Below are 20,813 nucleotides of genomic sequence, written 5' to 3'. Positions count from 1 at the left end.
ACACATGGGAAGCAATGAACTTGGGAGATCTGACTTCTTTGTAAAGTAACACTCATTTTCAAAAGAAGGAAATAGTTGACACAGTCCTGTACATTCTTAACGTTTCATTCCATTCTCTACAATGCTTAAAAACATCCCAAAATGTGAAATATCGGTTCATATTCTAAAAATAAGTTGACCTGTAGGGAGGGGTCATCTGCATCCTCGTCCTAGATAATCTCGTAAATAAATGATCAATTTTGCTGGCAATCGATAGCAGCTGGTAGGGCGTATAAAAACAATTGAAATTCGCAGCTTTTCGTCAAAATGGAATCGTATGATGTTATAGCGAACCAACCTGTTGTAATAGATAATGTAAGTGTAGTATTTTTGGCTGAATTTATGGTGTATTTCGCTTGAAATTAATAAGCTAACGTTGCTTGGTTGAAAGTTGAAAAACGAAAAAGTAGCCAAATTCGACAACCGAGTACAGATTCACTACAACAATTAATTTATACGTCACTGAAAAGGGAATTGCAATTCCTAGAAGTTAGGATTCTGTTTCATGTTTGGTGATGTCATTTATAAATGGCAATGCCAATGCACCTCAATAATACCTAAGAGTCAGGCCAAACATTTGTGCTGAAAGCCAAATTGGTTAGTTCGCAACGCAAACTTAAAAAACCGGGCAAAACAGACACATCATTTATCGGTATGACATTTTCGTATTGGTGCTGCCCTATTTAAGTTTGCACTGAAGTGCCATCTCAATTTGGGTGCACCGATTTGGATCATGTGCTAGGTCGCATGTCACAAGGTGGTGTAATTTCTGTTACATGTAGGTAACCTAGGCAAACCTTAGTTAACACATTTACTAGTCAGCGAATTCGCCGAGACCGGGGCCCCAACACAATGCATATTTACATAGAAATTTGAATTTTTTTCGAGAATAGGTGGGTGAAGGAAACCTACATAAATATGTTTTCTATACTTCACTTGACCCAAATATATGATTTTTATGGTGATAATCAAGTCGCACATGGAATTTTAGAGGATTTTGATAACAGTTCCATTAAAAAAGCTGCCATCGCCATGAGACTAAGATCTAGAAACACCCCGAAATGCCGTTTTGGGGAATTTTGCTAACTGAATCTTTTTGATGAAAGTCAATCTTTGACAAGATGTAACTTTGCTACGGAAAGTGCTATGAAAAAAAGGTTTTCAGTTTTGGCTTAGTTTACTCAAGGGCTTTAATTTGATATATAAAACGATGCAATTTGATGGCAAATTTGAATTCACCTAGGATACCTATTACATGGTCAAAATTTACCCTGTGTAAAGATAGTCACTTGTGCTGAGCATGAAATTGGTCACTTATCGCTCACTGTTCAAAATGTGACATCTACACCAATTACAGTCACCGAAACTGTCTACTTTTTAGCCGACCTCAATTCCGAAACATTTAGTGATAGTTAAAAATGCGATCCCCAACCCTTTGGTTACCTTTGGACGAATTTTTGAAATCTCCATGAGTCTCCGTGTCTGAAATTCCCGGTACAAACATCGAAAATGTCGCAATTCTCAGTTCTCGGTGATGATACTATATCCGCATCGCTGTTTTCATACATGAATATGCATATCTCTGACCCTGTAAGGTCAAAAGCGTGGCGTTGATTTCAACCAATCCGATCCACCGTTTAATAAGCAGCTTGATACTGACGCGTCATATCTGAGGTGACCAGGAGGCAGGAGCTACCATTTTGGTAAACTGAACTCGACTAAATGCGTTCTTTTGGTTCACATAAATCGAACAAAATTTTCAATAACGGGTAATAGTATGATTTCAATTTTTATTAATGAAGTTACTTGTAGTTTTGAGGAATGACAAAGTTGTTTTTTTTTTTTTTTTTGTTTGTTTCAACTGATGATGTAGGATCGCAAGGTGAGTGAATTCGTGAAGAGATTTGCTTGTTTGAGTGATAGTAGGATACGGGATGTAGGCTAGTCCTCTGTGTTTGACCGGCTCCGGCGTCTCAATTCATAACGTCTCAATTCGTACCTGCTTACCAGACAGCAATACTGCGTATTGCTGTATGGAACCAGATATAGTCAAAATTGACCAAAAAAGTATTTTTTGATATGTTGTAGGCAATGTTACCCTCTAATCATTCATACCCATTTTTAGTTAAAAATGCTTTTCGTTTGGGCATCATTGCGCAATTAATGACTAATTTAGTGTATATGCAGCAATGTAAATCTGAAATTTCAAATGCGTTTTTCTCAAATTGGACATTCTTAACATAAAATACCCCCCAACAAATATCTGAAGTAGGATCTTGTCCAATGTGCCAGGATATGTTCATAACATAGTGATGCATCAGTCTCACCCTTTCAGAAAAAAATGTAATTGCGTTCACGATATACAGGGTGCGCCAAAAAAGGTTGATATTTTTTAATTAAAATTTAATTAATCATTCATATTTTCCCAAAACTACTTCCTACCATTTTTAAAATGCAAAAATTAGTTTCCTTGTGCAATTTCCTTTCAGAAAATGTATACATTTATCATGATACAGTGAATATTAAAGGAGATGTGGGCCTTCACAGCTTTTGCGCGCGAGTCCCCGTGACTGCATTGACTTCTATGCATTTAGAGGCAACCCGTGGTAGAAAACGTAATGAGAAGCTAATGTGGAATATGAAATTCATCCATTTTGAAGAAAATCTTGTTTCTTTGAGTAATTGGCTCTAAAATGAGACATTGAAGAGCTCCATATGACAAGGGGTTATAAAGATACAACAATTTATTCAATCCAACACTACAGAAATCTTACATTTTCCTATACTAATACATTACCCTCAACCACCTGAGCCTCAACCACCTGAGCCACCACCCCCGATTTTTCAGATTCAAGCTGCTGTTATCCTGTTATTTGAATTCCTATATCAATGAAACTTCACACAGCCATAGACTCATCTTTCAGCTATAGAATGATGTATCAATCAGATCAATAGGCCAAGGGGTTGTGAAGTTATAGTATTTTATTGGCGACTCAATGTAACACCGCCACCCTTTTTGCATGCCCACCTTACGACATGCGACCGCTAATGAATTTTTATTTATTCTGGATAAATAATAAAGTATTAATTACAATTTCAAGCATAGGTGTTTAGGCAAGAAGTACAAGAAGCTGCGTAATTAATATTATGACAAACATGCAACTATTTAAGCCACAGGAGCCTTGTATTTTTTAGTGCAAACTCTAATTGAAATCATGCAATGACGTTGCACTAGCTTTTTGTATACAGATCATCCCATACCGTACTAGCAGAGCTAAGTACGGTATGGGTTCCTCAAATTGGTCACTTATCGCTCACTGTTCAAAATGTGACATCTACATACCAATTACAGTCCCCGAAATGGTCTACTTTTTATAGCGTACCTCAACTCCGAAACAGTTTAGTCATAGTTAAAAATGCGATCCCCAACCCTTTGGTTATGTCTGGTTCCATACAGCAATACGCAGTATTGCTGTCTGGTTAGCAGGTACGAATAATTCCGCGTGAATTGAGACGCCCGAGCCGGTCAAACACAGAGGACTAGCCTACATCCTGTATCCTACTATCACTCAAACAAGCAAATCTCATGACGAATTCACTCACCTTGCGATCCTACATCATCAGTTGAAACAAACATCTAAGTTTCCAAAAACAACTTTGTCATTCCTCAAAACTACAAGTAACTTCATTAATAAAAAATTGAAATCCTACTATTACCCGTTATTGAAAATTTTGTTCGATTTATGTCAACCAAAAGAACGCACGAGTAGAGTTCAGTTGACCAAAATGGTATCTCCTGCATCCTGGTCACCTCAGATATGACGTCAGTATCACAATCGGTGGATCGGATTGGTTGAAATCAACACCACGTTTTTGACCTTACAGGGGTCAGAGATATGCATATTCATGTATGAAAACAGCGATGCGGATATAGTATCATCACCGGGACTGAGAAATGCGACATTTTCATGTTTGTACCGGGGAATTTCAGACACAGAGACTCCGCGGAGATTTCGACAAATTCGTCCAAAGGTAACCAAAGGGTTGGGGATCGCATTTTTAACTGTCACTAAATGTTTCGGAATTGAGGTTGGCTAAAAAGTAGACAGTTTCGGGGACTGTAATTGGTGTAGATGTCACATTTTGAACAGTGAGCGATAAGTGACCAATTTGATGCTCAGCACAAGTGTTTATCTTTACTCAGGGTACCCTTTGGTTACCTTTGGACGAATTTGTAGAAGTCTCCGTGTCTGAAATTCCCCAGTACAAACATCGAAAATGTCGCATTTCTCAGTCCCGGTGATGAATACTATATCCGCATCGCAGCCATTCATACATGAATATGCATATCTCTGACCCCTGTAAGGTCAAGCATGTGGCATTAATTCCAACCAAATCGATCCACCGATTGTGACCACATGGTCGGTTTCATGAATATTTAGTAAGCAGCTTGATACTGACGTCATATCTGAGGTGACCAGGAGGCAGGAGCTAACATTTTGGTCAACTGAACTTGACTCGTGCGTTCTTTTGGTTGACATAAATCGAACAAAATTTTTAATAACGGGTAATAGTAGGATTTCAATTTTTATTAATGAAGTTACTTGTAGTTTTGAGGAATGACAAAGTTGTTTTTGGAAACTTAGATGTTTGTTTCAACTGATGATGTAGGATCGCAAGGTGAGTGAATTCGTGAAGAGATTTCCTTATGAGTGATAGTAGGATACGGGACGTAGGCTAAAATAGTACTTTGACCTGCTCTGACGTCTCAATAATACGGCAGGTTCGTTTTGCATTGCCATAGTCAGTGCACTGCATACTGTAGGCAACTAGACAAAAAAATAAAGTTCTTTAGATCTCATTAAAACTTAAAAAATGTTTTTTAAATGAAGTTGATATGTCATTGGGTTCCGGAGATACAACAATTACATGTCTTGGTCAATTTAACACAGTTTTCTGTAGGAAAAAGTTGTGTCAGAGTGTATAGTTTTTAGTGACATTTACAGTATTAAACAGTGTTAAACGTTTAGGAAAATAAAAGGAATAACCCATCCCTAGTACATGGTGGCCACATGCATGTATTGTTTCATGTGCCATAATTAGCTTTATATGCAGGCTTTATATAGACTATATAAGTGGCCAATGATATGACAGGGTGTGTATGTGTGGGCTGTGGGTGTATGGATAGGGTGGTAGCATACGTACAGTCGTACACACATGAGTAGGTCTATGGACAAAGTTCTGATATTTTAAAAAGGGGATCATTGGGTATAACTAATGGGTCCTTGTATATGTAAAATTTTGAAAACAAAAGGGTCATCAGGTAGAAAATTAGGGGCTGTGTAATAATTACGAGGCAGCGGGGAGATAGGGATGGTAAACATTCCAAACGGCATGTTAAAAAATGTTTGCCCCCTCCGCTTGGTATGCAAAAAATTGCCCCCCCCCTAGACCCTCCCTCGGGTCCGTGGAGAACGACTGGTAATGTAGATTACATAGCATTAAAAATCAACCCAATACACGGACCCTCCCAGTCTGTAGGCAATTTGACTTCCAGCTCCCACAAACTGCTGGAAGTTCACTTTTACGGATTTGGAGTCACGCAATCTTTCTATATACCACGTCCATGTTTTCACTACATTAACGTTTGTGTAGCGACTAAACAACGATATTGTATCCGACCAATCAACGCAGCTTGGCAGCGGGGATATTTGAAAAGGCTTCCCTAGCTAAATAATGTGCAAACATTTGCAAACCGCCGCGATAATGTGCATAATATGGACAATAGGCCTAAGTCCGAGTCGAGTGGTTGCCGTTTATTATTGCGCGTACCATGGGTCTATCAGACGCGTGCCACTTGAGCTCAATACCTCTCAGTTGTTGACAAGTGTCCCATCCGATCTTGCGTCATATCCCGCGGCATAGCTTTTGTGCTACCATATTTGAATTGAAACTGGGGCGGGGCTTTCGTAATTGACATCGGAATCACCGTGCCGTTGAACGAATATTTGGAAGTGAGATCTCTAACAGATTGGACCAGTCTCGGAATCAGCGCTCAATGGACTTTCGCGTTCACTTATAATACTGAGTATATTTCTATATTGCTGCATGGTTGACTGTGGTGGGTGTAATTAGTGGCGTCGATTTGTGGATGAAGAGGAATGGGTTTTGGGCATTGAAGAAAATAAGGGGGGAGTTGGCATTTTTTTTCATAGGGCATTACGTAATTATTTATTGTTACATTATCCAGAGATGGAACCGAACCGAGACTGGGGGCCAGTCTACCCCCCCCCTTGTGTATCTAGTACGCTCAAATTGTTTTTATTAACTGTGCCTTGATCAGTGGCGGCAATACAGGGGGCATTTGCCCCACCCTCCCCCAATATTTCTTGCCTGCCCCCACTTTCAAAATCCCAAAATTACAAAAAATTTCACCTGAATTTCACCTTGCCCTATGCCCCCACTGGCCTTGATAGATGAGCATGTTTGCAATTAACATATCAATAAAATAATACAAAACATCCATACACCACAACCAACATCCCTGCATCGATGTATTATCTGTATGTACACCTACCCCTCCCAACCACACGAGGCAGCCGCCATTGTAATTTTACATACTGACAACACTGCCAAAAAACAGGCAATTTTACTAATGCATGCGGGGCTTTGAGATGAACTATTTAAAAATTAAGGTGGCCTAATCACAGTGAAAGTTTAAGCCTAATATATATTCCGTTTACTTGTATGAACGAAAAAGTGATTGTACCATCCCCAATTGTGGTATACCACACATACTGTTCTATGGGCCATTGTGAAACATGTTTTTATTAATATCAAAATGGCTAGTGTAATTTACCTCAAAACTTGCGAATTTGATTATTTTGGTACAGGCCTCAATGTGAGGTCAAAACGCAATAAGAAAAAATCCTACCTTTAATAACATAATTATGTTATTTTGCAGTAAGTTTTCAAAATATGTGTTTGAATGTTAGGAATTTAAATGTTTTCTGGCAACCATTTTTAGCCTTTGGGAATAATGTTGAAAACGTTTTGTGTTTGCTGGGATTTACCGTTGAGTAATCTTGTTGTTTTGTTTTAATTCCAGGGATCTGGTGTAATCAAGGCAGGCTTTGCTGGTGACTCAATACCAAAATATCATTTTCCAAATTTGTAAGTGTAAATCTGTAAACGATATTGTTACGGTACACACATTTTATGTACTGTAATATAAAAATTGAGTTGAATGGCACACAGCAAGTGGTATTGTGTTTGTCATTTGTTTGAATTGGGGGTTCTCGATATTTGCTTGTGGGCAATGGAAGGCCAAACACATTTCAAAGATCTGTTTTCCAAATACACCTCGTTTTGCTATTGCTGCTGTATATCAGAACTGCTCAAGGGCCCACCACCATGGGTCTTTTGTAGGATGCCTATTGAGAATCACTGGTTTAAATGGAACAACATATTAAAATAGCAACTAATATAATGAAGTGTTGTAAGACTATAAAACTATGTTGCTACTGATTCTAGTTTACTAATGGTGTTGTCAGGTGAAAATAAATAAGGGAAATTGTTGTTTGTAATAATTCAGTAATAATGTTCAGGACCAACATTGGTTCCCTATATTTTTTAGTTACCCACCACCACCATCATGCAATCCACAGATGCAGTTAGGTAGTGGTAGTTATTAGTCAACAGTGTATGAAATTTGAATACACTGTGATATATTTCTGTCATCTATCATGCCAAGAATGCTATTGCTGCAATCAAGTGCAAAATTGCTGGGACAATTGCACAGTTCAATGACCCTCCCAGTCCCCTTATGCAATGTTGTATATACCAAAATATACCTCAATTTTGAAATGCAGAACATGTTTGCTCCAGCACTGCTTGTTGGGGGCTGGAGGGGGTTTATAATGTAGGTTATTATACTATACAATTAAAATATCATGGTGAACTTCACAAGGATGCTTTTAATTAATCATGTGTGCAAAATATGAACAAGTGTTCCAGGAAATTTTGCATTTGATTGTACTGTGTTCATGGTATGCTACTGGCCAAATTGGTTAGTAATTTTGATAAGCCTACAATATTTATGCTGTCCAGGACAGTCTGAGTACTAAAAGCAAATTTCCAATGCATAGGGTACCTGAGTAATCCACATCATCAACCTAGCTATCATACATACATACATGTACAAGTAAATGTGTTTTTACTATGTTTGTATCATTACAGTGTGGGCCGGCCTAAACATGTACGGGTCATGGCTGGAGCATTGGAAGGAGATACATTCATTGGACCCAAAGCAGAAGAACACAGAGGATTGTTGTCTATAAAATACCCAATGGAAGTAAGTAGAAAAACAGTGGACTAAAGTTAATATAATGCAAATGGCTTTATTATTTTGTGTGTGCTTTTATAAAGGCAGTCCCCATCAAAAATGAAGAGAGTCAAATGTCATCTTTTTGCTTTTTTTTTTAAGCCAGGGTGTGATTTCTCTTTTTTTTTTCAATTCAGGATTTTGTTCCTCCTATTCCACGTAGAATTGTATAGGAAGTTTTTTTCAGAGTTATAATTTATATCAACTTTTCAGGATTTTTTTTGACAATTCACTGTAGAATGTAACAGGGAGCAATGGGTCAACACTATTATTGAATATATTGCCCTGCACTAAGCAGGTTGCACTCATCACCTGTGTGTGTGTGTGTGTGTGTGTGTGTGTAATCACCCCTACACACTAATCGTACTGGTGCAAGTGACACATAAATTGGACCCAACTTAGGCTTCTGTTTTGAAGAGAGCTGGAGCTGTCACTTGGCCAAAGCTTCTTCTTCTTCTTCTTTGTGGTGAGATGTATCCCTCGGTGGCCGAGTATTATCACATCCGTGGAGCAAGTGCGGTGCAGAAAAAAACAAAAGGTGCAGAAAATAGATGAAGGTGCTGTACAGTGCGGCTAAAAACTCCAATGATGCTTAAGGGATGATGTTGGTCAGGCCTCCTCTGAATGCCTCACAGGATGGAGCGGTGACCAAGGAAGCTGGAAGAGCATTCCACATCCGGATGGTACTGGGGAAGAATGCATGTTGGTACACCAAGATGGAGGCTCGAGGGATCACAAATCTTAGGTTGTGACCTCTTGTACGTGATGACAGCAGCACAAGGTGGCATGGTGGTATGTCAACAAGACCATAATAGCTCTTGTACAACATCACAAGCTTGAACGTGTCTCTGCGTTGCTGGAGAGTTGGCCAGTTAAGCTGACTGAGCATGTTTGATACACTGCTCGTGCGGTGATAGTCCCTCATCACAAAACGGGCTGCACGCCTCTGAACTGACTCCAGCTTATTGATGTCGGATTTATGATGAGGAGCCCATGCAGCTGAGGAGAATTCAAGCAATGGCCTGACAAGTGTAGTATAACAGCTGGCTTTGATCTTTTGTGGGCAGCTTCTGATGTTTCGCTGAAGAAATGCTTGAGTGCTGTTGGCTTTCTTGCAGATTTTGTCTACATGGGTGCTCCAAGACAGGTAGCTGGTAATGTTTACACCAAGGTATTTGGCACAGTCTGTTTTCTTGAGAGTTTCATTGTGGATGGTATATGGAAATGAGATGCAGTTTCTCTTGTTGGAGATGGTGATGACTTCGCATTTACTTGGGTTGAAATCCATCAGCCAGTCCTATTCCCACTGCTGTAAGTTTTCCAAGTCTGCTTGCAAGGCTGCAGCATCAGAAGTATCATGAATGGTGCGATACATAAGGCAATCATCTGCAAACATTCTGGTAGTAGATGAAGCCATCGAAGGAAGGTCATTGATAAAGACCAAAACAGCAGAGGGCCCAGGACTGTGCCCTGTGGTACACCAGAGGTAACACTTGAAGTGGTTGAAGACTGACCCTCAACTAAGACACGCTGGAGTGCGGCCAGTGAGAAAGTCTCTGATCCAGTGTAATACTTGGCCACGGATACCATAGAAATGCAGTTTCAGAAGTAGGCGTTGGTGAGGAACTCTGTCAAAAGCCTTGGAAAAGTCAAGTAGTACTGCATCAATCTGCTGTTTGGAGTTCAATCCCTTTGCAAGGTCGTTCAGAGTAAGTATGAGCTGAGTCTCACAGGAGCGGCGGTTGCGAAAACCATGTTGGTCATCTGATAAGATCTTGTGTGTATCTAGATGGGCCATAATGCTACTATGGATGATGTGCTCCTGAATTTTGCAGCATATTGATGTCAGGGAGATAGGCCTGTAGTTTGATGCAGTGCTACGATCTCCTTAATTGCCTTGGTTTTAGCTATAAACCACTACCCTTAATTGCAGTCAGGGGAGGTGATTTCGCCCAATAGTTTCCCTGAAGGTTATTCTCAAATTATGACTAAATATCCATAAAACATGGACTTGAAATCTGTTGCTAGGTTTACCCAATTAAAAAATTCAAATTTTTGTATTTTATGTTCCCAACGGAAGGCATGCATAATATAACTGAAAAAAACCCAAAACATTTTGAATCTGGAGTGTCAATTACCAGGCATTAATCTAGGACAACTCTCCTCACTTTCCCACCACTCGCCTTATTAGCTAACAGCTTGGCCACTTTCCATAAATTTCATGGGAGCGGTTTGAACAGCCTGTCAATGGACATGGATCATGTGTGGATTTGGTTGTTGTTATTACAAAATCAAACAGACTGTATATTGTATGTGAAATTACAGGATATAGATGAAATATAGCTTGCCTCATATACAGATACTCTATCATTGGAATGCTGTGAAGCATAATATTTCCGCAGCAATAAAATGTTGGCGAGAACCCGTGTTTCTGGGACTTAAAATTTTCACGAATGTGTACATTTCCTGAAAAATCTATCAGTTTTCATGAATGTGCAGTTAAAAGTCGTATCAGTTTAAAAAATATTAGCATGCATGAAAATTTTGTGAATCAAACTGCTCTCACTAAATTCACCAACTTTCCATGCATGTGAACATTTCATGCCTTTACAGTATCAAGTAGTATACACATTGTTGGCCACAATTAATTCTTTTTAAATAATTCACACCGTGATATCACCTTATCACTCATTGTTATTGAAAATGTGTGATTCCTATTGATTATCTCAGGCTGTTGGTGCAAGATAATTATTGATTTATCCCATTTTGCTGAACAAATGTCTGATATCAGGCAAAATATCTGTAGATGATTATATTTTGTTGACATTGAAATTTCTATCAATGTTTATCGATGGCATATGAAAGGCTTTTGAATTATAATTTTGGAGAAAGTTGTATTTCTTGTCACTTGAGTGATTTTGTAGTTATTCAGGGCAGTAAATATAGAACTTGACAGTACTTTTTACTGTGAATGTCATGTACATATATGTAGACCCATCCGCCCACATACATTGTATTAGGTGTGTTCAATGATGGCCTATGAGTCTATGACACCCACACAGATGTACAATCCAATGGAATATTTAAAACTCAAGTAATTATTGCATTGTGTAGTGCACAAATTTGGAGGAACAGGTTTAAACATGATAATGTACAGAGCAAGAGACCATTGAATAGAAGCATATTTTTGACCATATGGTAAAAATACAGTTTTATGTCAGGTGGTTTTTTTAAAATTATTATTTCAGTGGTGTCCTTGGTTGTTTTTGTACAACAAATCCTTGCAGGATCTTGTTTTGTTGTTGAATTTGGAGATGCACAATGGATATGACCTCCTATTGCAAATATCATGAAGTGAGGCTCTGACAATGTTATTCATTTTCTTGTGTCTTACATGTTCAGAGATTATAAGTTTTTTTTTTCAATTCCTAGATGGAGAATATATAATATATATATATAACCATGTATTACATTGACTTTTTATGATTTGTTACCACACAGCATGGTTTTGTCAAAGATTGGAATGACATGGAGAAAATATGGCAGTATATTTATTCTAAGGACCAGCTTCAAACTTTTTTCAGAGGAGGTGAGTTTTTTTGGTTTTTTCAGAGGAGAGGATAATAATAATATTAGAAGATGTAAAATGGGGGTGGATAATGAGACCCTCCAAAATTGTTTCAACATTCCCCACTGTGATGTATAAATGTAGGGAAAAGTAGAGAAACAGCAAAAAGAAGAGGAAATGAGGAAGCAATTTAAGAAAACACAGTGCAGTATATAGAGTTAAGGCACATTACATGTTAATAAGGGTTCCACTAGTGTCACTTCAAGCAAGGATTACTGTAGACATCCCTATTCCTTCACAAGTTCAATGAAAACAAAGGAATGAAAAACAGTGCATACACAGACGAAAGAGCAACAGACCGTGTGCAACCAGTCAAAGTCCCTGTGCACTGTATGATGTGAGTTCTCGCATATTCATGAGGGCCGATTGTTCGATCGTGCCGTGTCTAACAATCACGCCAGCATTGCGTGCTTTCGCGATAGGCCGTGAAAATATGTGTAGCAGTCTCACCTGTCGCATTTCATGGAACAATTGGCCCTCATTATCGAGTGATGCTGAGACTTTGACTGATTGCACATGGTCTGTATCTCTTTCGTCTGTGAGCGCATACCACATGGACAGCCATTGATCTGTTACATATTCATAGTGATCAGGGTTTGTTTAATTACTAGAGTTATTTCTTTAAATCATTTTTGTTTATCATGTATTTTATCTGTAGCATCCAGTCTTACTGACAGAAGCGCCACTGAATCCACGCAAAAACAGAGAAAAGGCAGCAGAGGTTTTCTTTGAGACTTTCAACGTTCCAGCTTTATTTGTTTCAATGCAGGCTATCTTGAGCTTGTAAGTTAAAAAGTTTTGATAGATTCATTTACCTTTCTTCCCACAATCAAAGGCTGTGTATCTGTCTGTCGCAGTCAGTTCGCACCCCAAAACACTACAGATGCACCGCCTTTGATAGCACATGCATCACATGCAGACACTACCATCTCGAGAAAGCCAAATGGACTTAACATTTAATGTTGTTGTGTCTCCTGTATGTCGGGAATTACACAATACATTGGAATTATCCATCAGATATGTTAGTTCAACTTGTTAGGTATTGAACTAAAGTCTACCTGAGTTGAGATAAATCAAAATATCCTTATATTTACTGTGGTTCATTGTTCTGGCTTATCGGTTACCAGAACAAAACTTGCCGATTGTTCTGGTTGCCATGCTCAATCTTGATATTAGATGATAATAACTGGTTTGTGGTGTGTAAGAGGCATTAGGGTGATGCTAAACAGTGGATGTTAGGAATTCAGTTGCATACTAGAACAAATTAAACATTAAATAACAGTTTCATTTGTTCTAGTATGCAATGCTTGTTTCATTCTCCACTTTAATTTAATATATCAAGAAATGTTGGTAAGCATCATTCATTGATCTAGCAGCTAGAACGTACTCACAACTGTATAAATGATTGTTAGAAAGTATCAGCGGGGGGCAGATCACCAATTTTGAGGTGGTGGGTCTTTGGGAGCTGACGATATACAGAAAAGGGGCATCTTTCAGAGCTGTGAACGATCAAAATCAAGGGTCTTTCTTAGCTTTCTGGTTGAAAAGTGCCTGAAAAAAAAGAGAAATGTGAGGAATGAACAATTTAGGGGTATTTTAGAACTGAAATAATCAAAAGCAAGGGTCTTTCAGCACTCTGTTTTGGCAAAATTCAGGGGTCTTTGGGAGCTGCGCTGTCCAAAAACAGGGGTCTTTCTGGGGTAGCATACTCATATGGTCATTTGTGTTAAGTGCTCCCCTAAGTATGAGCTTCTTAATACCTTTCTTGTATGTTTAATATGAAATGAAGGGCAAATTTCTTTGCAGCTCAATGAATCCAAAAAAAATGTTTTTCCTCCATAAACAGGTACGCCACAGGTCGCACAACAGGTGTAGTGTTAGATGCTGGTGATGGTGTGACTCATGCAGTACCAATCTATGAAGGATTTGCCTTGCCACATTCAATTATGAGGGTTGATATAGCTGGTAGAGATGTCACAAGATACTTGCAGCTGTTGCTAAGAAAAGAAGGCTACAACTTTCATACGTCGGCTGAATTAGAAGTTGTCAAACAAATTAAAGAGGTACGAAATAAGTGAATTGGCTCTTCCATTTAAAATCCACACTACCCCGTGGAAGATTTAGCTAAAGTCTTCCACAGAGGAAGAATGAGTTTCAAATAGAAAAGACAATTTTTGCAACTTCCATTTGAAATACTCACTCCAGTTGTGGAAGGTACAGGTAAGGCCATAATACAGGGGGAGTATGTGTTTCAAAATGATTAATTCTGACCATTACGGTACATTTGAAAAACATACTCCCTCTATGGAAGATACTTCCAAAATGTTCCACAGGGGTAGTATGAATTTCAACAGGAATAGTCCAATTGATCAAGCAAAATTAGTTGTTTGTCAGCCAAAATCAATTTTTCATTTGTCATTCAACATACTTGCCCAATTTGTAGGTGAGGCCAGTATTTTTATCAAAATTTTTCATTACATTTCTGAAGATAATGATTACTTTGTGCGGCTTCTTATATCAAATGAGAGGTTCATCCTTGAATTTGTTGCTGGCTTTAAGGCTTTTGAACTTGTTAGTGAAATACTAGGATCTGCATCCAAACTGTCAGTCTTTGATACAACATCATTGCCATGGAATGGGTTGTAGTTTTACCATCCAAGGTATCCAAGGTATATCAACAAGTATATCATGCTCATCAGGCACATCACGGATTCCTCATGGAATATACACATCAGATGTGTCTGAGATCTGAGACTTTGCTACTGAGGTTTCAACTCTCCAAACTTCATCATAGCTGATGCAATAACCATGGCCAGTGGGGGGGGTGCCCCACATGTTTTGATGTTGGTACCGCCTATTATCCTTTTTTTTTCTTCTTTTTTTTTTTTTGCTCTTCACTTTTTCAAGCCATGCAAAAAAAATGTGGGTCAACAAATCACAACATCCGTCGGCAAAAAATATTTCCGTCGGTTCATTTACAAGTTGTGCCCCCTCGGTTCCAAAATCCTGGCTACGCCACTGACCATGGCGATGTAATACCTCAATCAATTGTTTGCTGCCAACTTCGTGATGAACCAACAAACCAAGTCCCAGAGTCAGCGGTATTCATATTTTCCGACATTTAGCTGTAATATGACAGCGAATTGGCGTAGTGGTTGTTCCCTTGCCTTGCACCACTGCGGTCCAAGGTTCAAGCCCTGGCCGTGCCCAAGGCCTGTATGGGCACTTTGTTTATCCCGATCCATGGTCGCTCTTGCAGATTTTCTCCGGTATCTCCGGTTTCCTCCTGCTTTCAAAATCGGTGATTAGTTGTTTGGTTATCAAAAAAAAACTTCCTTCACCCAATGGAATTTGGGGAGCTGCAGAAAATGGGTGGATGTTATAAACTAAGTGCAGCCTAGTTGATGCGATCTGATTGTGATGATTCACCACGCAGCGAAATTACAGCACTTTGAATCCTCTGGAAAAATGCGCTATATAAAATCCGAAATTTATTTATTTATAATATCATGGCACATAGTCGTAACTTTGATATCGGCTGCTGATGCATTGTTGCTGTTCTCAGCTCTCACAAAATGAGTTTCACTGGTACACCACTGAACAAAATTGTATAAGTTATCTGGGACATCACTCCTGCAGCTTTCCATGTTGATATCGCTACTAAGTATGTAGGAATCTTCCACATCTTTGATATGCGCCATACTCTGCCTAGGTATACCTTCTGCTCTGTGCAGTATCCAAATATCATTGACGTACTGATACTCGGCCCGCTGTATGGGGGTATTGCAGCATTATGATGGTAATCACTTCTACCATTTTGAATGATGATGCTCTATTAACATTTACCGATGGTGAGCAATGTATTTGTGCTGTTTTTCAGTAAGACGTCACATTCTTTATAGTAACCACCACATTTCATGTTTTATGTTTTCAGCGTGCCTGCTTCCTTTCCATTAACCCATTGAAAGAAGAAACAGGAGATACAGAGAAGACAGCATATACTTTACCAGATGGTAGTACCATGGAGGTAAGCACAGCACACATACCCATATTTCCCAATGATATTGCACCTGAGCCCGATAGTATACAAAATCATTCAAAAGTTTCTAAACAGAAGAAAATAATTAAATCATTAGAATAACTTGATATATCTCTTTCTGTGGTAGACTTGCAGGAATGAACACTGCTCTTCATGATCAATCCAAATTTGAGCCAAAATCTTGCAAATTTCTGCTCATTTTAATCTTAATGCAGGTGTGTGATGGTTTTTCTTTTAAAAAAGCAAAACCAGCGAAAGCTATGATTTCACTCGTCCACATTTCTAATTTTCTATTTAGTGGTGTGGAATCAAATATTAATGGTAATTACCATGCTCCAGGATTTATAGGATTATTAATTGAAAAAAAAAAAATCAGGTATGCTGAAGGTGATGTTTTTTGTTGGTTTTGTTGTCATTTCCAGGTTGGTCCAGCAAAATTCCGAGCCCCAGAACTCCTCTTTAGACCAGACTTGATTGGAGAAGAGTGTGAAGGTCTACATGAAGTGCTGACGTTCTCCATTCAGAAATCGGACCTGGATCTGAGGCGGACCTTGTTCTCTAATATAGTACTGTCTGGTGGATCAACTCTATTTAGAGGATTTGGTGATAGGTTGCTAAGTGAAGTCAAACAGTTGGCACCAAAGGATGTCAAAATCAGGGTAGGTACACTTTTTTGTGCTCACTGTGATTGAGAACTTCGTATAATAACTGGTATGGGTATGCTGAGTATTAGATTTGTGTTTTTCTCTTAAAGAAGAAACAACACATCTGGATTTATTCACTAAGTGTTACAACAAGTTCAACATTTTATGGCTGAACATAATCCATGATATACGTTTCCAACTTGCCAACGTCCAGACAAGTGTAAAAAGAACAGAAAGGGATATGTAAGGAGGACAAGGTCACCTGCCCAAATCTTAGTATAAACATTTAGTAATTGGTGGTAATAGTTGCTGCACAGAAACAGATATTGGCCACCTACCTATCTGGCCAACAATATTTTTCCTTTAAGCCAGTATGTGTATTACTTATAGATTGATTGCTTTGATTTACTCTTGCGCATATTTTTGCATTTTATTTCAGCACAGACAACAGTTGTGGAGTTACAGTCAAAAATTAGGGAAAAACGATATTTGATCAATACTACTTGCCTTGAGTTGCTGAATTGTCATTGCAGTAGTTGTAGTCCTTGCCCCTATAATATACATATCTTACTTGTCACCAATGCGCTATAATTTTTGAGAAAAATGCAAAAATAGGCACAAATATGGCTTCCATTTATTGACGGAATGAAATTCAATGCCATGTTGAAACAACGAATGTTGCTGTGGCACACACAAATTAATAACACACAGATTGGAATGTTACATGCCTGTGCCTACCAAGCATATTTGAATTCAGCTGATGTTTGTACAGCGTTTTGGACCTAGAGCACTCAACTTTTCAGCGCTTGAGCGTAAACTTCTTTGTGTATGCTTGTGCTATTTGCATTATTTCCGAATTTGCCAACGCACCCCTAACTTATCACAGAACCCATAAGCAACATGCTTACCTTCTGTGGTATGCACAAATTACTGCAGTTCAAAGCCTAGCTTTGAAAACCTCCACAAAAGGGAATGGGCTTAGGTTTTAAGTTAGAAATGTCTGCAGCAATGCTAATTAAAGGAAAGGATATGGTATTGGGTTGTACTTATATCTAAGGAGCTTCAGAAGTTATTACAACAATATAAGGTTTAAGTGTCAATACCTATTTTATTTTGTTTCTACAGATTTCAGCACCACAAGAAAGATTGTACTCAACGTGGATTGGGTAAGTATATCTAATTAATATGATGTTAGCATTTTTCCAACGATTGCTTCAATTACATAAAAGGAATTTGAATGCATGCTGCCTAGAGACAATGATAAACTTTAATATGTGTTGGGCATGGTGACACATCATAGACCAGATGAAAATGCTTTTGCACAGTCCAGCCAAAGTTACACTTTAACTTCACAATATGAGTAGGTGCTTGGCAATGGGCCACATGAAGACACTTGAAGGTAAAGTGAGTGCATCAGGCAACGTATGTCTGCCCAGAACTGGGACAGTTCTGGCTGCATTAGGAAATCCATAAATTTAAGTGCCACACTATACTGGAGCAGTTGTGGCTGGCTTTGTCTGTAGTGTGTCTCGTCTCAAGTTGAGAGTTATGCCATGTTGGATTTCACAGTATCTGATTCAAATCGTGCGCCAACTTAATCCTGTGGGGCCTATATACACGATTTGTTTGTAAGCTGATGACGCAACCACATAAAGACACTGATTCAAATCTGCCACTGCAAAATATCCAACATGGCATTACTCTCAACCAGACACACTGTAGTCCAGTGCTAGCACTAACTTAATCTGGCCTATCCCAGGTCAGGTATTGGTCCATTATATAATAGTCTGGTACTGGTTGAGATCTGTTGTGTCATTGTAATTTGTACATAATGATGAATATCAGATTACATACACTAGCTGTATATAATTATGATACCTTTCAAGACTGGGCTGAATAGGGATAGCGAACATGCTAATAACAGCTTTACACTGGAAAAAAAAGCTTGATAAAATTGTTCTCTGCTCTCAGTATAATACAAAGGGCTGTTTTATAGTTACCAGGGGTTTATCAGCATGAGAGATCCACAACAATATTTGACACTTTCTTTGACTTTGAAGTAGATAAGGATGCGTACTAAATGCAAAAGTGGACATAAATAAATTTTTTGCCTCATGATGCCCATTCGCTGACTATTTTTATGAAAAAATTTCAAATTGCACAATGTCTTCTTTAATCATACTTTCATGTCACCTGCTGCAAGGATCAACAGAGTACTGTACATTATGTAAGATAAGATCAACACTTAACCTCATCAATATTTTCCTTTTGTTTACAGTGGTTCTATTCTGGCATCATTGGACACATTCAAGAAGATGTGGGTTTCCAAGAAAGAATACGAAGATGAAGGGGTCAAAGTATTACATAGAAAAACATTCTAGTCATGATAGTAATTATTGTAGAAATCCCATAATCCATAGCAGTATAGCCTACAATTCAGTCTGCTCTATCCCAGAATGCATCTGGGTATATATATATTTATTTCTGTGTGGTTCACTTACACCATAGGGGGCAGTTGTCATATAAAGTGAGAGAAGCAACTAATTTAATCTGCTGAAAGTTTTATAACAACTGTGGATGAAGTACTATATTTGATATAGACAACAATTCATATATTTTTTCTTTTAGTTTGTTGTTGAATCTGCTTGCATATGAACCCTCTGTGATTTGTAAGATGAGGCACATTACCCCAGTATGCACATTGTTGTTGACTGGAAATGCCTGCTTCATCCGACCCAAGTCCCTCTCAAGCCATGGTTGCGATACATGCCCATACTTTGTGGTGTATGTGCATATTAACAGAGATTGTAATGTAGATTGTAAAAGACAATGGTGTGAAAAGTTGAACTCCAATGTTGATACGGTTTAAATTAATTACAGAAAGTAGACAGAACTGGGATTCTGGTTAGTCCCATTCACTAACACTCGGTGAACAAAATAGTGTGCATCTGGCTTTTATTTTGGCAAAGACTTAAAATCCAGTGATAATATGCCTCTAAGAGTCTGAGCATCTCAAAGATTTTATACACTTTGATGTTGCGATAAGCCAGCATGATCAGCACATAGAACGCATTATATGTAGTGCTCAATGAAGCTTGCCAGGAGCACAGCAGAACAGTGTGGATGTGCACTAGTATCCTCTCTGTGAGGTACACACTAATATAGTATAGTTCTCTGGTTTCTCTAGTATAATTTAATTCAAAATTTCAATATATTTGACTGGAATCACTTATGTAAGATTCTGCAATTTTAGGTGTAGATCCATTTGCTGACATGTTAGCATTTTTCTACAAATCATTTCTGTTAACTGAATGTTTTTGTATGTGCAGGGTGGTAGTTTGTGTGGTCAAGTGGTTGGATTGATATAAGCAGTGTTCCCGCTAAGGCCCTATGACATGTGATTGGCACAATTGGCCCAACAACAGAGGGGACACTAGATATAAATTGATATATTGTATTTCAGACAACCTTCATTTTGATGGTCACAGATCAAAGATGTTATTGTCATCATATTTAATGTGGTGTATGAAGTTCCAATTATTTATTTAATACACAAATGGGACCTAGTTGTTACAACTTGCAAACTATTGTGGTATTTATTTTAAAGAAACACTCCGGCAATTACAACATTATGCCTTATATGTTAGAAAAACAATTGTCAAGTACGAATCATGTGGTTTTATTTAAAACAAACTCATATTGACCATAAAAACACAGCCATCTCTCACCACACGATACTCAAATTTCCCGGGCACCGAAATTGCCTGTGGCAATGACATCCCAGTAACACAATGAAGGCCGATGACAATTGAGCACAAATAACCATGACGTCATTGCCACAGGCAATTTCGGTGTGGGAATTTTGAATATCGCGTGCTGAGAGCCGGCTGTTTTTGTTCTTTTTTATGGTCTATATGAATAAAACCATGTGATTTGTGCTTGATAATTGTTTTTGTAACATATAAGGCATAATGTTGTGATTGGTGAGTGTTCCTTAATCTCCTCAGGTCTGATGACCAAAGATATAACTTGACATCATTCCTTCACAACAATTAAAAATAATGATAAAAATGAAATTTG

At 38.4% G+C, this 20,813-nt stretch overlaps 1 protein-coding gene across 1 annotated transcript; it reads left to right on the top strand.

Annotated features, from left to right (window-relative positions):
• The first annotated feature begins 204 nt into the window (after positions 1–204).
• On the top strand, positions 205–20,034 carry LOC140148601 (alpha-centractin). Its single transcript, XM_072170611.1, has 11 exons — positions 205–354; positions 7,148–7,212; positions 8,278–8,392; positions 11,924–12,011; positions 12,059–12,063; positions 12,709–12,833; positions 13,897–14,113; positions 15,985–16,077; positions 16,512–16,748; positions 17,859–17,899; positions 19,012–20,034. The coding sequence occupies exons 1-11, from the start codon at positions 307–309 to the stop codon at positions 19,112–19,114; spliced, it is 1,137 nt and encodes a 378-aa protein (XP_072026712.1). The 5' UTR covers positions 205–306; the 3' UTR covers positions 19,115–20,034.
• The last annotated feature ends 779 nt before the right edge of the window (positions 20,035–20,813 follow it).

This window comes from Amphiura filiformis, chromosome 3 (genome assembly GCF_039555335.1).
Source record: "Amphiura filiformis chromosome 3, Afil_fr2py, whole genome shotgun sequence".
In the NCBI taxonomy this organism is placed as follows: domain Eukaryota; kingdom Metazoa; phylum Echinodermata; class Ophiuroidea; order Amphilepidida; family Amphiuridae; genus Amphiura; species Amphiura filiformis.
The sequence above is the reverse complement of the archived record's forward strand: the minus strand, read 5'-3'. Positions and strand labels throughout refer to the sequence as shown.

Coding starts and splice junctions, on each gene's coding strand:
- LOC140148601 (XM_072170611.1), top strand. CDS start 307: ATGGAATCGTATGATGTTATAGCGAACCAACCTGTTGTAATAGATAAT. Junction 12,834..13,896: donor ATGCAGGCTATCTTGAGCTT/GTAAGTTAAAAA, acceptor CTCCATAAACAG/GTACGCCACAGGTCGCACAA. Junction 16,078..16,511: donor CAGATGGTAGTACCATGGAG/GTAAGCACAGCA, acceptor TGTCATTTCCAG/GTTGGTCCAGCAAAATTCCG.